Genomic DNA, 16481 nt, shown 5'->3' on the forward strand with positions numbered 1-16481 from the left:
TTGCGCACTAACTAAAATTGAAAAAGTGAAAAAGCATATTAGTAATGAAGCTCCTGTCCTGCGGCTCTCGATCGCCCTCTAGCGTCACCCGCCAGCGTCTGCAGGTCTAAGTGATGTTTGGCATCATTGCACAGTATGGAAGTAATTTAATGCCAAATGTTTTTGAATTAAAAAAGCTTGTTGAATTACAATAATTGAAAAAAATATGAATTGCATTAACCGTGCTTGCATTTTAATGCATTGAATTGCTTGTTGAATTACAATCATTTTAAAAAAATCCATTGCATTAACTGTGCTTGCATTTTAATGCATTGAATTTTTAAGTCTTGCTTTAAATTCAACATGGTCGTATATTTAAGCAATGAATATTTGTTCAAAAACAGATTTTCATTATCAAAAATTCAAGAATCCTATTCACCTTTCAGATTTCACTTCCAAAATATTCGATCTGTTTAAAAATACAACCTATAATATTCAACAGGCAAGTTTCAGACCATTTTATTTCGCTTTACAAATTCGCTTCCACAAATTCAGTGGTTCAAATTCGACAGTAAATTCAACCTTTCACATCCGGGAACAGCAGGAAAATCAGTGGATTACCGAGCATAATCTCATCTGCAGTAAAGTCGTCTTCGCCAGCAGGAGGTGCAAGCGCGTCTTGACAAGCACCAAAGCAATAGAGACGAGAGGCCTTCATAACACGTCATTTGCCGAAATGGACCGAGCGGTGAGTAAAAGTTATGATTTTATTGGTCATTATACTGTATTTATATGCGTAAAAGGTTGATTAAGACCCAAATCATTGTTTACTCAAGTGTCTAAGTGATTCCTCTTTACCCCGAGTACACAAACACCTTTTTTTTTTACTGTAAAGGTGATATAATGTGATAAATATAAATCCAGAATTCTCTTGCCTTTGGTTTTTATATACATTTTTAGTAAAACCACTGTAATATGCTGAAACAGAGAGTGTATTGTCTGGTTATGCCACTATGACAGGATACTAAATAGCACCATTTTTATATAGCACCATTAAATACAACCCAATCGCAATTATAAAATAAATAAATATAAATAAATAGGACTTCTCTCTGCTATGACCAGGGCTTTGTTTCTCAAAAGCATCGTAGGCCCAAGTAGATCGTAGAACCATTGTCAACACTCACGATGCTTTTCAGAAACACAGTCCTGTATCTACATTAATAATTTGATATTTATGATGACGTAATATTTTGTTAAGCTACTTTCCATCTTCCATCCATGTCGTGTTTGTTTCACAAGGGAGACAATGAAGTGCTGAGATCAGCAAGGCACCTTTTGTCACTATTGACACAAGAAAAAGCTGATGGGCCTTCTACGAGTCAGGGTCTAAACAGGTATTGCATTTTTTCCCCCCAAACGTTTTAATTAAATTGAAACACATACATTGTGATAGAAATTGTGATTTTTTTTTTAAATTTATTTTTTTGTTGTTGTTTGGTTTGTCAGATCATCTAATGTCAGATGCCAAACTCCGGGGCCATCTTCTGTTCAAACAGAAATGACCAGGTCAGTAGAAACTGTATATTACATTCCTGGTTTATTATGAATCATAGGTCTGTTCTGACCTCCATGTTCCAATTTTTAAAACAGGTCCTTTCCTGGATTATTTTCAAATCGTAGAGGAAAACGGCGCTTCACCGGACCATGTCCTGTGCCCGTTAAACTAAAACCATTTCAGGTCATGTTCCATCTGCTGCCAGCCCAATGTGAGCGGTCCCCAAGTGGTCCAGATCAACTGCTCCACACACAAGCAGGACTTGGACGCAGAACTGCCACTCTTGATGAAAACATGACTCATCAGGAGGTAATGTGCCATGTCAAGGAGAACCTGTTCATATATTTATTTTTGTGAATGGTCATACAGAGCAGCGATAGCAGCTAGATTAAATAATCCTGTTATCTTTAACAGTTGTTTCTTTTCTATTTTTCTTTTTTTTAACAGTTATGTGATAAACTCATCGAATTGTATCCAAAACTTGGTGAGGTAACTGGTGGTTGGCTTCTTTATAAGGCATCAGGTAATATTTATTGCCTTCAGTAACTGGTTGACCTAGTGTTTAAATATTTAGTTAATAAATTACACACACATACATACATCCATACACACAGAGAGAACAGTACTGTGCTGAAGTGTTATGCACATTAGATGTTCCATAAGAGAAATCTGCTTTAGTGTGTTATTAGGAAATGTAATATCTATCTATCCATCTATATAAATATATATATATTATGGGAGTGACGGTACTCAAACATGACTGTTCGGTATGAACCTCGGTATCGAAGTCACAAAGTCACAGTCAGCTATGCAGTAAACTATACCCAGAGCACTTTCCTGCACATTACTATAATATTAAAGCGATAGTTCACCCAAAAATGAAAATTCTGTCATCATTTACTCAACCTCATGTTGTTCCCAACCTGTATAAACTTTTATATTTTTTGGGTGAACTATCCCTTTAACAGAACCCAAACAATTAAATTCAGTTGCCTTTTTATTTTTAGATTTAATAATCGACACTCAAATAAATAATAAAAAGAAAAACATGTAAATTGCACTTAAGGCAGGTTTTGCATTAACTTCTCCACTTCATCTTTGAAATTTAATAATTTACATGGTTACTGTCATAACTTGTTTTCATGACAGATTTATTTAAACATATATTAAAGCTGCAATATATAAGTATTTTGCAGTAAAATATCCAAAAATCACTAGGCCAGTGTTATATATTTTGTTCACTTGAGTACTTACAATATCCCAAATGTTTCCAACTATTTGTAAATCGTGAGAAAATTGCAGTTCTACCCAAGGCTCCGGGACGTGTGAGGAGTCGCCTGTCAATGACATCATTCCCGCGTTACCCTCGGTTTCCGGTTTTATTTTGTAGAAACCTTGGAAACACCAAAGACGCTTTAATATTTACATGTTTTAATAGACAAGGGAACAACTGTTTTGATACATTTATAGACAAAAAACTAATTATTGTTATATAGCTCGACACGTTTAGTCTTATTGTTTAAATCTAATTGTCTTGATTTTTTGCGAGTACCATGCTTTACCACGCCTCAGAGAAAAACACTATTTTGTGAAGTAGCTAACATGGCATAATCAGATGTAGCTTTATTTTTAGTAACAGTAATACAGCATTTTCTCCATCATACAATAAGTTTTAAAATGAATTGCATGTCAATTATCAACACAAACCATCCAGCAGTTAAAGGATCAATCAATCAAAGCCTTTGTTTTGAATAGGCAACCTCTAGCAGACAAAAAAATATTGTACCTTTAAATAATTGAGACATTACTAATGGGTAAAGTAAAGTTAATGAATATGTAAGCTCATATAGTGCATATATTTAGTGAAATGCTTCCCTTTAGAGTTAATTTCTCCAGTAAACTAACATGCTGTGGACATTAAATGACTTGCCTGAGGTAAATGTAATGATATGCAAGATATTATTTTCAGGCTGTTTTATTGATGTTTTTCCATGGTTGAAGCACTGGCTGCGAGACTACACGTATGCATAGATTGTCTGTTGTTTTTCTTTGCTATTTTTCCTGTTGTGGTGGTTACTGGTTAGTAAACAGCGTTACATTACCATGTGCAGTGCCTTCTGGATTAGAGTGTGGATCGCCTGTGACAGACTGTATTCATCATCTGACTATGCACTGAACCGTGACGTCCATACCGTGATGGTTCAGGCCAAAAACTGTTACACCCCTACACAGTGCTTAACAAATTTATTAGACCACCTGCCATAAAGAGAAAACACAAATATTTTAGGAATCTGTCAAAAACTTGTTTAAAACTATGTTGACAATGCTATTGTCATTTATTAGGCAAATAACAAACTGAAACAACTAAATAGTCTTTATTCACTCATAATAACCAAAAACTTAATATTTTGTATGCAGTCCTTTGACCTTGATAACAGCTGATAAGTTTTTTTTTTTTTTTATGTACAGTGCTTTTCCACAGTCTCTGATGACTTCCATATAGTTTCTAGTTGTTCCCAAATACTTGCTTTTGATTAAACTTTTGTGCAATCTACTGTATCTTTGAATCCATTAAATACCTAATTTGTTCAATAGGATTCAGTCTAGACTTTGACTTGGCCAACTGCGACTAAAGAGCTCAGCTTACACATGCTGGTGGATTAACATTACAGAAACATAAATTATTTTGGTAATGACCAATACTGTTAGTTTTGGGCAGCTGTGGCACAAACCTTACATTGTGTGGTTGTCTAATAAATTTGTTAAGCACTGTATGTAGGCTATATATATCTTAATGTTATTGTTATCGGCCTGATAAGAACATTTGGCTGATATATTAAAGCCAATAAATAATGGATTATTTCCCTCAGCTGAGACACTTCAGATGTGCACTGTTCACAATGATGGTTTTGAATATCTTGAAATATGTTAATACAGTTAATGCAACATGTGCAGCGCAAGTCTGGCAAATTATTTAATTAAATTATTTAATGGTGAGACATTTGTTTGGCTCTCAATAATTATATAAAAATTTTGATTTAGATTTAATGGCCAATGGATTGGTTATCGGCTTTCAAATATAAAGAATTATCGTATCGCCAAAATTTTCATATCGGTGCATCCCATATATATATATAAACTTGTTGTTTATACTTTCAGGGGGTTGGGGAAGTCGGAAGCTCTCTCTTGTGGCACCTGCAGACTGTGGGTACACAGGCAGGCTAATCAAAACCTCCAAAATAGGGGAGAATTCTGTCATCTATATAGCTCCACTACAAGATGAGCTAGATATCGCTCCCTTGCCACCATCATCAGAAGCATTTCGAGATATGCCTAAGGCAATGTGCAAAAAATGCAAAATACTGTACCCACTTCAGATCCTCACAAACCACATTAAGACTTGTTCTGATGTTGTTGTGGTTGAAGATGGAAATGAAAGTCAGGATGAAACTCAGCATGAGGCACATGATGTGGAAAGTGAGAAAAAGAGCAATGTACAGGTAAATTCTCTCTGCATACATGCATTTCTTGCTTAATCAAAAGGTCAATTGCAAACTGAGGCAAAAAAAGTTTTTAAAAAATTATTTTTTTGAAGTTAGGAAATTTGTTTGTATATCTATATTATAGGCTTGCTGTCCTATTTGTCAAGAAGAAATGCCCCTTGACATCTTGGAAATTCATGCCAGTGAATGTGGGGAAAGGTGTGCAAGCCGGACAGAAAATGAACAGAAAAAGAAATTGATTTATAAATGTACTCTTTACCTCATATTAGAAACAGCATTTTTAATTTTTTTCCACTTTCCTAAATTATAGACCTATGGATGATGAAAATAACAACACAGCTGAGTTGTCATGTATGGATAATGAAGTGAATGACACTGCTGAGTTTTCATACATGGATAATGGTAATCAAATTGTTTTTCCTTTGGCTTTTTTTTTTTTGTACAGTGCAAAAGAGGATGATGTGACTGTTTTTGACATTGTTCTATTGCTGACATTCTAAAGAAGTCTTTATTTTTATAGTTTATCTTTAATTTATGGTAAATAAGTAGAGATGGAAAAAATTACACTTCTGTTGATGTGCAACGGAGCTCTTTTGATTTTGCATGATTTTGGAATAAATGCAATTTTTTTTTTTTTTTTTACCAGATTGGAAAACCCATCCAGATCCAAAAGTGGCTACGACCTTGTACAGAAAGGAAATTCTCAGACTGCATGAGACAGGGAAACCTCTTTTAATGTGTATGGACTTGAGAACATGTGCTGAAGAACAGGAAAGGCAACTGATCAACTTCTACAAGCAAAGAAATGTAGAGTGGGCATGTCCTGTTAAATGTCAACTTGAAGGTACAGCCTAGAGAAAATGAAACTATGCTATAAAATATGTAGCTCATATAGTGTATCCATGATGTCAGCTTTAATTACTGTATGTTTATTGATTTTAGGGGATGCTGCAGTTGGTGATGGCGTCACCAGGCACTTTTTTTCTATAATTCTTGAAAAACTGAAGTATGGTTTCAGTTTGAATTTGGGTATGCAGTTTATTAGTTGCACTGTAAAATGTACACTTTGAATAACTATTTTGATGGGATTTACCTAATGCTGATTTACAATTAAATTAACAGGAAACACAGGAGTTACTTGCCTCTTTGAGGGACAGCCAGACCACTTGGTGCCCTCATCGTCACAATTCCTCATTGAAAGTGACCTCTTCTTAGTAGCGGGGAGAATGCTAGGCCATTCCTTTCTGCACGGTGGCCCATGTCTTGCAGGGCTTAGCAGAGCTTTTGTTCATGTTCTCCTTCAAGGTTCTCAAGATACTGCCACTTTGCAATTGGAGGACTGCCCAGACGTTGACATACGAGAGACCATCAACTTGGTGTGTATATGTATACTGGAAAATGGTTTGGAAAATGGTTTTACCTATTTGGAATTTAATGTTGTTGCTGGTGTGTGTGTGTGTGTGTGTGTGTTATACATATTTTTTTAGCTCAGTGGACAGTCTCCATTGAATAATGATCAGTCTAATAAAGTCCTGGAACTGTGTTTGTCTTGGGATCTTCCTGGTCCAACAGAAGAAAATAGAAGGTGGCTCTACGAACGTCTGTTGTCACATGCGGTAATTAAAATTTGTAGATAGTATCTGTGACAACGGAAAGTGCCCTTATTTCTATGCATTTCAATTATATTTTGCAACTAATTTACTTGAATACATGGTAATGCATTTTTTATTATGCTTCTAATGACACTGTTACACAAGTATAAGAATAGTTTTTTACTCATTTACTGTTTAGATTGTATATATGATCTTTTAAACAGAGCTATATAATGTATGTTATGTAGTATCCTGATTCTTTTAATTTATAACTGTAAAGTTCTTTGAGGCAGCAGGTCATAATTGATGCTGTGCCCAACTTTGCCCTTCTGTGATTTTGTTTATTCAATTTTTCTTCCATTGTGTGAATTTTCAGTCTGTGGTTATGTTCTTTGTATAAGAATGTAAAATTCTCATTATAATAACAGCAGTACAGCAAGAGCAACATGCTCTGTTGTGAAATTTTTCTTTAGGTACTTGTTCTGTCTGTTGAAATTTTAATCTAATTAATTTATTTTTTCCATTTATTTGTATTTTGTAGGTTCTCGGGAGAAGAACACGCCAAATCAAACAAATCAAACGAGGACTGAAAGACACTTTTGTTTGGCCTCTTCTAACTGAGAGGAAGGATGTGGTATTCTTCCCCAAGGAATCAGAGGATTCATGCACTCCTGAAGTAAGGCTTTCTTCTCGATAAGAGGACTACAAATGGTTTTTCCCTTAAACAGGATATCAATAGCCATTTTTTTTGACAAACATGAATACAAAACTGATTTTAGACTCTCATTCTGTTGCTTGTTTAGATGCTGCTTTCCCATATCTCCTGGCCTAGAGAGAGTGATGACGAAGATGATGACGAATACTCAGCTGACACAAAGGAACGGATCACAGGGTATTTAAAGCAGTTCATTGAGACAGGTATATGCCTCAGAGTTTGAAGAGTTCAACAGAGTTCTTATTGAGTTTTTTTTTTAATTAGCAGTTGAAGTCCAAGTGTAAGAAGCCTAATGTAAGAAGCTATTCTTTCATGTCTCATTTTTCAAACATTAATAATGGCTTGCAGGTGAGCAGAGGCAAAGCTTTTCTCTTTGTTTACATTGCAGCAACAACATATAACTTTTTAGAACTGTTAATAGAAAACGCAACTATAAATAAAAAGACATTACACAAGTTGTGATCCATAAACACCAGAGTAAATGGGAACTGCTCCATCTTTTAGGAGAAGTTTTTATGCGTAGCTGCACTTTACTCTCTAAGGTTCTGGAAGCAGTTTTCCATAAAATGTGCTACACACATATAATGGGGTTATAATGTTCATGAACAGTTTTCTGAATAAATTCTCACTACTCTAAAGTTTGTCAGACTTAGGAAGGTCAAACAAATGAGTTTATGAAACGTTGTGGAAAAAGTGTTTATTTGACATAGCACCAGCACTGTCTTCTCTAATGCAGCTCAACCAGGCCTTGTTTCCTTTTTTTGCGTATTCTGTGGGCGGAGGTTTTTTAAATGAGTAACATTATGACTTCATAAAGCCTGAAAAAATATGTTGTAATCCAAACAAGCCATTCGTTGTAGTTCCAAAAAGGGGATTCTGTAAAATAAAATGTCTCCCTTTGGTGTGAACTTTGAGCTTTGCAAACTTGCAGATATTTTTTTTTATGTTCAAACAGCTACATTGCGCACTAACTAAAATTGAAAAAGTGAAAAAGCATATTAGGAACCCTTTAATATATTGTATATTCACATAGCTAGAAATTTGAGATAATGTGCTTGTTAATGTTTACTTATTAGACGTTAAATAATGATTAACAGATTATTTACTGTAAATTGAAGTGCTTACAAATGTCATTAAACTTTGAATTTATATGATCATGCAATTTAAATTACATATTATTTCATAATCACAGCCTGTAAGGTCATAAATTTGCTCTTCTTTTGTTGTGGTGTGTATTTTTTACCAATCATTAAATTATTACGTTCATGTTTTTGCTCTGCCCAATCTAAAGTTGAAAATATTCATAATTTGTAAATGTTTATAAATGTTTACTATTAGTCATTTACTACCTTTATGTGCATTGGACTTATAGCTACTGTAACAACACTTAAAGGGTGATTAGTTAAGATTAGACCCCTTTACCAACTCTTAAAGCTATACCCATACCAACAAACCTGTCCCTAACCTTACCCGTATCCCACCTCAATTGCAGCTAGTGTGTTTTCAATAGAACATGAACACAATATGTACATTGTACAAAATATTTTATGACGCAAGTTCACAAGTAGTTTAAGACACCTAATATAAAGTGTGACCCGTCATTCTTATATTCTTCAATTTTCTCTTGAACATCCACATCACTCATAGCTATAAAAATGCCTTTTTGCATTTGTACATTTGTAAGTGTAAAAAAGTGCATTAGGTAATATATGAACTGGAGTTTAATGACATTTGTAGATTTACAACAAGTGCTAATCATATGAATTGGAAGTTTAATGACATGTTAGCATTTTAATTTACATTAAATAATGATCTGTTAATAAATCAACATGTAATGTTTCATAAGTTCATTAGTTAGTGTTAGTTCACCCAAAAATTTAAATTCTGTCATTAATTACCCTTATGTCGTTCCAAACCCATAACACTGTAGTTCATATTGTAAACACAAATGAAGATCTTTTTGATGAAATCTGAAAGATTTCTGTCCCTCTGCTGACATCTATTTAACTACCAATTAGATGCTTCAAAAAGTTTATAGAGATCGTAAAACTAATCCATAGGAATAAAGCAGTTTAGTTCAAGGGGCTTGGTCGCTTTATATGATGAACAGTTTGAATTTAGGGGTGAACTATCCCTTTAATAAGCACATCTTATATTTCTAGCTATGTGAATTCATGATTTGATCATTATATAATGCTTATTTAGGTTTTATTAAATTTACTATAAAGTGTTACCCAATTTTTTATGTCCTGTTTTGAAACTTACATCTTTAGACCCTCTGAAATTCCATTATATAGATCTTATCACAAATATCACAAGTGAAAGACAACAGTTTGTTTTTCTGAAAGAGTGAGTAAACGATAAGAGAATTATAACTTCTGTTATTTCAGCATCCAGCAAGGACTTAAAAAACCTTCTGAAGTTCTGGGTCGGATGGGAGCGGATGGAGGCAAATATGGCTGTGGAAATTGTGAAAAGTGATCTCCCAAAATCCTCTACCTGCTTCTGTGTTCTCCGACTACCAGGGCACTACAACAATTTCCAGTCCTTCACAAAGGACTTGATGATGTGCATTGGCACTTGCAAGTATGGTTTTGGCCATGTGTAATTTTCAGACACATGTACATGTTACATTTGTTACACAGTGATATACACTTTTATTAGATGCTGTTACTGCACTTACGACCAATGCTTTGTTAAAATCCAGCTTACAAGTTTTTTTCTTTTTAGGATTGCTTTGTACATAATGCTTGTTGATCATGCTGTTATGTTTTGATACTATGCTATAAGATAGTACATTCCATTGTTAAGTAATGGGTTAATGTTATGTACATGCAGTCTCTGACATTGTAAGCTTACATTGTTCCACAATGGATCTTCTCATGCAGTGGTAAAGAAATGTTGAATGACAGTTGTTCCATAGCTTGTCAGATTTTGCAAAGTATCATCAAGTACTTTATTCTTTTAAAGTATTTGAATTTATGTAAAATGTATGTTTGAACATGTTCAATGGGAGTACAAATATTAAATCTAAGCAATAAGTCAATTCTTGAACAAAAAATAAAAAAAATCCATAATCCACTGTGCTTATCACTAACTAAAGGAAGTGTCAAATCAAACAAAAAAGTACAAATTACACAGAAACAACAATTCTTACATGCAGGCTTTTTTATTCATTCATTTTAACGTATTGTTGAGTCCAAATATTAATTATTTCTTAATTGCTACTGATAGAATTCTGCCTCTGCAAAACAGAAGATGAAAATCACAGTTATTCCATAAGAACTGATTGGCAAAAATGAAGTGCAGCTAGATAGATGTCCCAGCCAAAAGTCTGTGAGGGTCCTTTGGGGTCTACAGTTTCTCTGAGTGCTTCCATTTGCTCATTAGTCAGCGGACATTCGGTTTGAGGCACAACAATACTGGAATGTGCATCAACACTCAGTCCACTACTCTCCCAGTCTATGTGTGGTATGCTTAATCCCTTAAAAATATAGAGCATTTAATATCACAAATGACATCCCAATTACAGTTCTGAACATAGAATAAGTAGCATCAATACAGTACAAAAACTGTATTGAATATCTTGTATTAAATACAGTGTGATTAATCAAAGTTGTTTTTTTGTTTTTTGTTTTTTTTACTGTAAAAATCCACAAACATACCTCTATGTCAGGCTCAGGTACAGCATTGCGGACACTTCCCATCACCCACAGCTGGTTAGGAGTCATATTACCCTCTGTGCGTATTGGGTGATTGTCCCAGGTGTTTCGGAAAAGGTTGAGATCATCTTGAAGCCGTGGGAGAAATACATAGTGGCAACAGAACAGATGAGTAAGGTCAGAAATATCAAGGTGGCCACCTTCTTCCAAAGCATGTAGAACATCGTAGTAGACATTTGTCACTGATGACCAGACGTCTCTCCACAACCTCTCAATACTGAAATGAAAAGTTATATGTCAATTGAATCTAACATTTTTAGGCATATGTTATGTACAGGTTGATAAATCATAAAAAAAAATATATATATATATTTTCAACAAAACACAATTTTAACTCACCGCTGATTGTGGACGCTCTTTCCTGAAATAAAACTTCCCCTTTCTGTCCCACGAACTGTGAACATCAGGCGAGCCACGTCCACATTTTCGACACCCTGATCTCCTCGTACCCTAAGAACATGGGTGTTTAAGCATAGAGATTGAAACGAATTTCTCAGAAATATTAAATTACTCGATGTAAAATTCATAGACAGTTTCACAGACAAGGCTTAATGTAGTCCTAGACTAAAATAAATATTTGAGCTGTTTAAACTGAAAGCAACTTGCACTGGAATATCTTAACATATGTCAGTGCAACTGTTTTGTCTTAAGATTCACAACAGTATGTTTTTAATAATCTTTTTAAGTCACATTTATAAAAGCTGCTTAAATTGAACTAAGGCCTAATTCTGGCTTAATCTGTGAAATCAAGCCTAAATGTCGAGTTTTGCAAACAAATAAAATCATATGTTTACTTTGAAAAGTATTAATTTATACTTATTACACTTAATCTGTGGCCAGGTAAACACACAGACTACAATGCGTTATAATAGATTTTGATGTGAGTGTGCCTTAAATAGGAGGAATCCCGGAGTATGACGTAAAAGAGGACAAATCCAGTATGGCAGCAAGTTGTAGGCTACTAGACACGGAAAGTTAAGGAAACAAACGCTGCAGCAAATTTTGTTTGCCATAGAAAAAAAAAAAACACGTTGTACACGTGTAAAGAGTACCCGCTAAAAAAAAAACAAATATAACGCAAACGTTGCTTTCGTGCCTTAATGTAGAAAAGCTGATTAAAAGGATGATTAAAAGTGTCGATCATTACATTTACTGAACTTGAACTAAACTGAATATTATGACAAGATCATCCAATTCTTACTGACATGTAGCCTACCTGAGAGGGAAGCCAAATGTCTCCACTGCTTCTTGAAAAAAATCCAAGGTAGTTGTAGCAAGGTTATTAGATGCAGCTCCAAGGTACATGACCTATTAAACAGAGGAAATTATTTTCTGGATAGTGAATATAGATAAGTTAAAAATTAGTTAAGAGTGGGCATTACCTTGCGTGAAAAGCCATCCACACCCCCGAAGATGACTATATTGTAGCTGAAACAAAAATATCATGCAAATGTGTTAAAAAAAAGCAGTCATATCTTTCTGATAATGACTGCAACATGCAATAACTGAGTAAACAAGCCTGACAAACATACCGAATCAATTTATGGTTGGTGTCAATGTGCATTATTGACCTAGGACCTGACACTGAATAGGTCCTTCGTACCACGCAGCCCAATTGTGCCATTCGGGACATGACTCCCACTGTATCAACTCGGTGCATTGCTGCCCTGACCCGGCCAAACTGCACTTGGTGTCCTCGCGCCTTTAAAGCTGCTCTCATCATTCTGTATCCACACTGAGGCATGTGTTGCTTTACATCTGTCACACAATCATCTAACTCTTCGTCCGTGAGAGTGCTATATCGTGCCCGAATGGAGAGGTTACATTCAGCCATTCGTCTGAATACTGTGCGTGTACTTACTCCAATGATGCGAGCAATGGTTGGAACAGAAAAGTTCATGTCCAGGAGATTGGTGATATAATTCGGTGAGATTAGAAGACGTGGCCGTCCCATCGACCCTGACTCCTGCAGAATAGTCGAAGTGCACGTCTCCCCGTCTGACAGGTTTAGTCGAACTTGTCTGAGCAGTTCTGTGATGCCCCCGAAAATATCAGGTGGGATGGTAACTAAATTGGACACAGCACTTAAAAAGACCAATTCTTGAGAGCAGATAAACTCCAGGTAGTCCATGTCAAGGGGCAGGCGTCCAACAGCATTTTCCAAGCGTGAACGGAGTCTTTCCAAAACATAATCCAAAAGCAATTGCTAAAGGGAATTATATAAAATGACATGTTAAATACCTCAGTATTGCTGGCCAGATACATGAAAGTAAAATAATATCCTACAATGAACAAACACTGCACTTAAACACACATTTAAATAATGATTATTTTAAACACATCGTTAAAGCATCGTGAGTGTTGACAATGGTTCTACGATCTACTTGGGCCTACGATGCTTTTGAGAAACAAAGCCCTGGTCATAGCAGAGAGAAGTCCTATTTATTTATATTTATTTATTTTATAATTGCGATTGGGTTGTATTTAATGGTGCTATATAAAAATGGTGCTATTTAGTATCCTGTCATAGTGGCATAACCAAACAATACACTCTCTGTTTCAGCATATTACAGTGGTTTTACTAAAAATGTATATAAAAACCAAAGGCAAGAGAATTCTGGATTTATATTTATCACATTATATCACCTTTACAGTAAAAAAAAAGGTGTTTGTGTACTCGGGGTAAAGAGGAATCACTTAGACACTTGAGTAAACAATGATTTGGGTCTTAATCAACCTTTTACGCATATAAATACAGTATAATGACCAATAAAATCATAACTTTTACTCACCGCTCGGTCCATTTCGGCAAATGACGTGTTATGAAGGCCTCTCGTCTCTATTGCTTTGGTGCTTGTCAAGACGCGCTTGCACCTCCTGCTGGCGAAGACGACTTACTGCAGATGAGATTATGCTCGGTAATCCACTGATTTTCCTGCTGTTCCCGGATGTGAAAGGTTGAATTTACTGTCGAATTTGAACCACTGAATTTGTGGAAGCGAATTTGTAAAGCGAAATAAATGGTCTGAAACTTGCCTGTTGAATATTATAGGTTGTATTTTTAAACAGATCGAATATTTTGGAAGTGAAATCTGAAAAGTGAATAGGATTCTTGAATTTTTGATAATGAAAATCTGTTTTTGAACTGAAATATTCATTGCTTAAATATACAACCATGTTGAATTTAATGCAAGACTTAAAAATTCAATGCATTAAAATGCAAGCACAGTTAATGCAATGGATTTTTTTAAAATGATTTTAATTCAACAAGCAATTCAATGCATTAAAATGCAAGCACGGTTAATGCAATTCATATTTTTTTCAATTATTGTAATTCAACAAGCTTTTTTAATTCAAAAACATTTGGCATTAAATTACTTCCATAGCACAGCACTATATGCAAATATATTTTCATATTCATTTAACACAACAACCATATTTAACAAATGATAACTAATGATATTAATGATCAACAATACTTGAGTTCATATCACTACATGAACAACAAGTTTTTCAGCAAAGTTTTGGTCATATTGATCATTTATAGGGCCTAGAAACTTGCGTATTAGATATTATACAATATATTCATAAATAAGCATTATACTTATTGTTCAGTGTTTAAAGTTATGAGAGAATAAATCTGGCTATAATGTTGTGACACGCATTGCCAAACAAGCGTTGTGTTTTCAGCTGATTTATACCCCAAACGGGCAACGTGACGCGGGTGAAACAAACATTTACAGGCTAATCATTTTAAATTCATGAAACTTCAACATAAACGTAATAAGATAACACTCAACAACAGCTTTTAAACATGTAAGTCCCCTCCAGATATGGTAAATATGTGAAATATATCAACTTTTATCAGAAGGTCAGTAAATTTCACACTTCATGCTGTTTTAAATGCTGCCCGTAAGATGAACACATTTATGAACAAAGTCAATATATCTAAATATTCACAACTTTCAACATGAAACCGAGAAATGAGAGCCAAACTTCCCCTGCCTCTCCCCACAGCCTCTCAAATGTTTGTGTCACCCACGTCACATGGTTTAGGGTTAATCCTGAGTTACAAACGACATAAATATATGAATGTAGATGATCTTTCAGGTGCAAGTATCAAGACACTCCCTGTGAAGATGAGATTGAACACTGTATGAATGTATTAATGTTTGAGTATCAGTCTCAGTCAGATCAGCTTCATCATGTTCCTCTAGGGGGCAGTAACACACACACTCTTTAGGAGGCTTTGAGAGATTTCTCACTATAGTTGAGTTTCAGTAACATCTTCAGCATCACTTTTGACTCTTAAACCAGCATCAGAACATCTTTTTCTCAATGCCACTGTGATCTTGAGCTCGGCTGGAGTTTAAAAGACTCTTATATTGATCTGAGTGATATCAGTGACGCTTCATAAGAGCTTATTCAGGTTTGATTGATAACTGATGAACTCCATCAGTCCTGATCTTGAACTGAATGAACTCTGAACTGAGCTGAATGATGACACAGTTTCTTTCTGTAGAGCTGCTCACAGCTGAATGAAGCTGATCATTGATGAACTTTGAGGATCATTCAGTGATTTCACACTGAACTGAACTGAACTGATCTGAGCTGAATGATGACACAGTTGTGCTTTATGATGCTTTATGGTTGAATTCAGCATGATGAACTTTGACCCCTACACTCTTATTGAACACATTAAACTAACATTGATTTAAATAATGACTTTATAGTCTTTACAGCTGAATCAGCACTTGATTCATATCTGAAGAAATAAAGGTTTCTAATTACTCGCCTTGAATCATCACAAGACAAAAACCGAAATCAAAATGTGTTTATAGAAACACACTCCCTGTGAACCAGTAACACACACTGTGGTGTTAAATAATTATAATGGTTTTCACTTTAATAACGCTTTAAATAATAAATGATGAAAAGATTTGTGGCTGAACATCTGAGTATCTGAATACCAACATCCAGCTTTGTAAGGGTCACATGATGCAGTGGCGCTAATTAATGCCGTTTTTATTTTTTACATCATTTGTTCAACATTTAAATACTACTGATTATATTAAATGAATAAACTTACACACGCGATGCTTCTTCACTGTTTTTACTTGAATAATTTCAACACTAATAAATACAAATTATGTACACATGCATACAGTCTCACACTCACACAAAACAGTTTTCAATTATGTGCTGGTAATGTAAATACTCTGATTTCATTCATGCCATGTATGTACATTCAAGTTCACTCAACTATAATCATGGTGTCATATGCATCCTCACACTATCAGTGAATGGGCACGGAATAAACTCATAACACAGAATTAATGAATAAAGGATAACATGAAACACATACAGTAACACTACTTATGTTCGGCCGCCGGCGGGAGACATGATCACGGA

At 34.9% G+C, this 16481-nt stretch overlaps 2 protein-coding genes across 4 annotated transcripts in view; both read left to right on the forward strand.

Moving 5' to 3' along the window:
• The window catches only part of LOC125268252 (NACHT, LRR and PYD domains-containing protein 12-like), a 66990-nt gene that overhangs the window by 47205 nt on the left and 3304 nt on the right, over nt 1–16481 (forward strand). The window lies entirely within an intron of this gene.
• LOC125268253 lies at nt 632–10957 on the forward strand. Of its 2 annotated transcripts, XM_048190310.1 has the most exons (15): nt 632–727; nt 1282–1376; nt 1489–1548; nt 1633–1846; nt 1985–2060; nt 4697–5037; nt 5165–5238; nt 5351–5442; nt 5687–5884; nt 5983–6069; nt 6163–6416; nt 6528–6656; nt 7174–7308; nt 7436–7550; nt 9738–10957. In XM_048190310.1, exons 1-15 carry the CDS (start codon nt 716–718, stop codon nt 9953–9955), a joined length of 2100 nt encoding a protein of 699 aa, XP_048046267.1. In that variant the 5' UTR covers nt 632–715; the 3' UTR covers nt 9956–10957. The 2 variants fall into 2 exon arrangements, with proteins under 2 accessions (XP_048046267.1, XP_048046266.1); XM_048190309.1 differs by lacking the exon at nt 632–727 and having other exon boundaries at nt 995–1376.

Source organism: Megalobrama amblycephala, linkage group LG5 (assembly GCF_018812025.1).
Source record: "Megalobrama amblycephala isolate DHTTF-2021 linkage group LG5, ASM1881202v1, whole genome shotgun sequence".
Taxonomy (NCBI): domain Eukaryota; kingdom Metazoa; phylum Chordata; class Actinopteri; order Cypriniformes; family Xenocyprididae; genus Megalobrama; species Megalobrama amblycephala.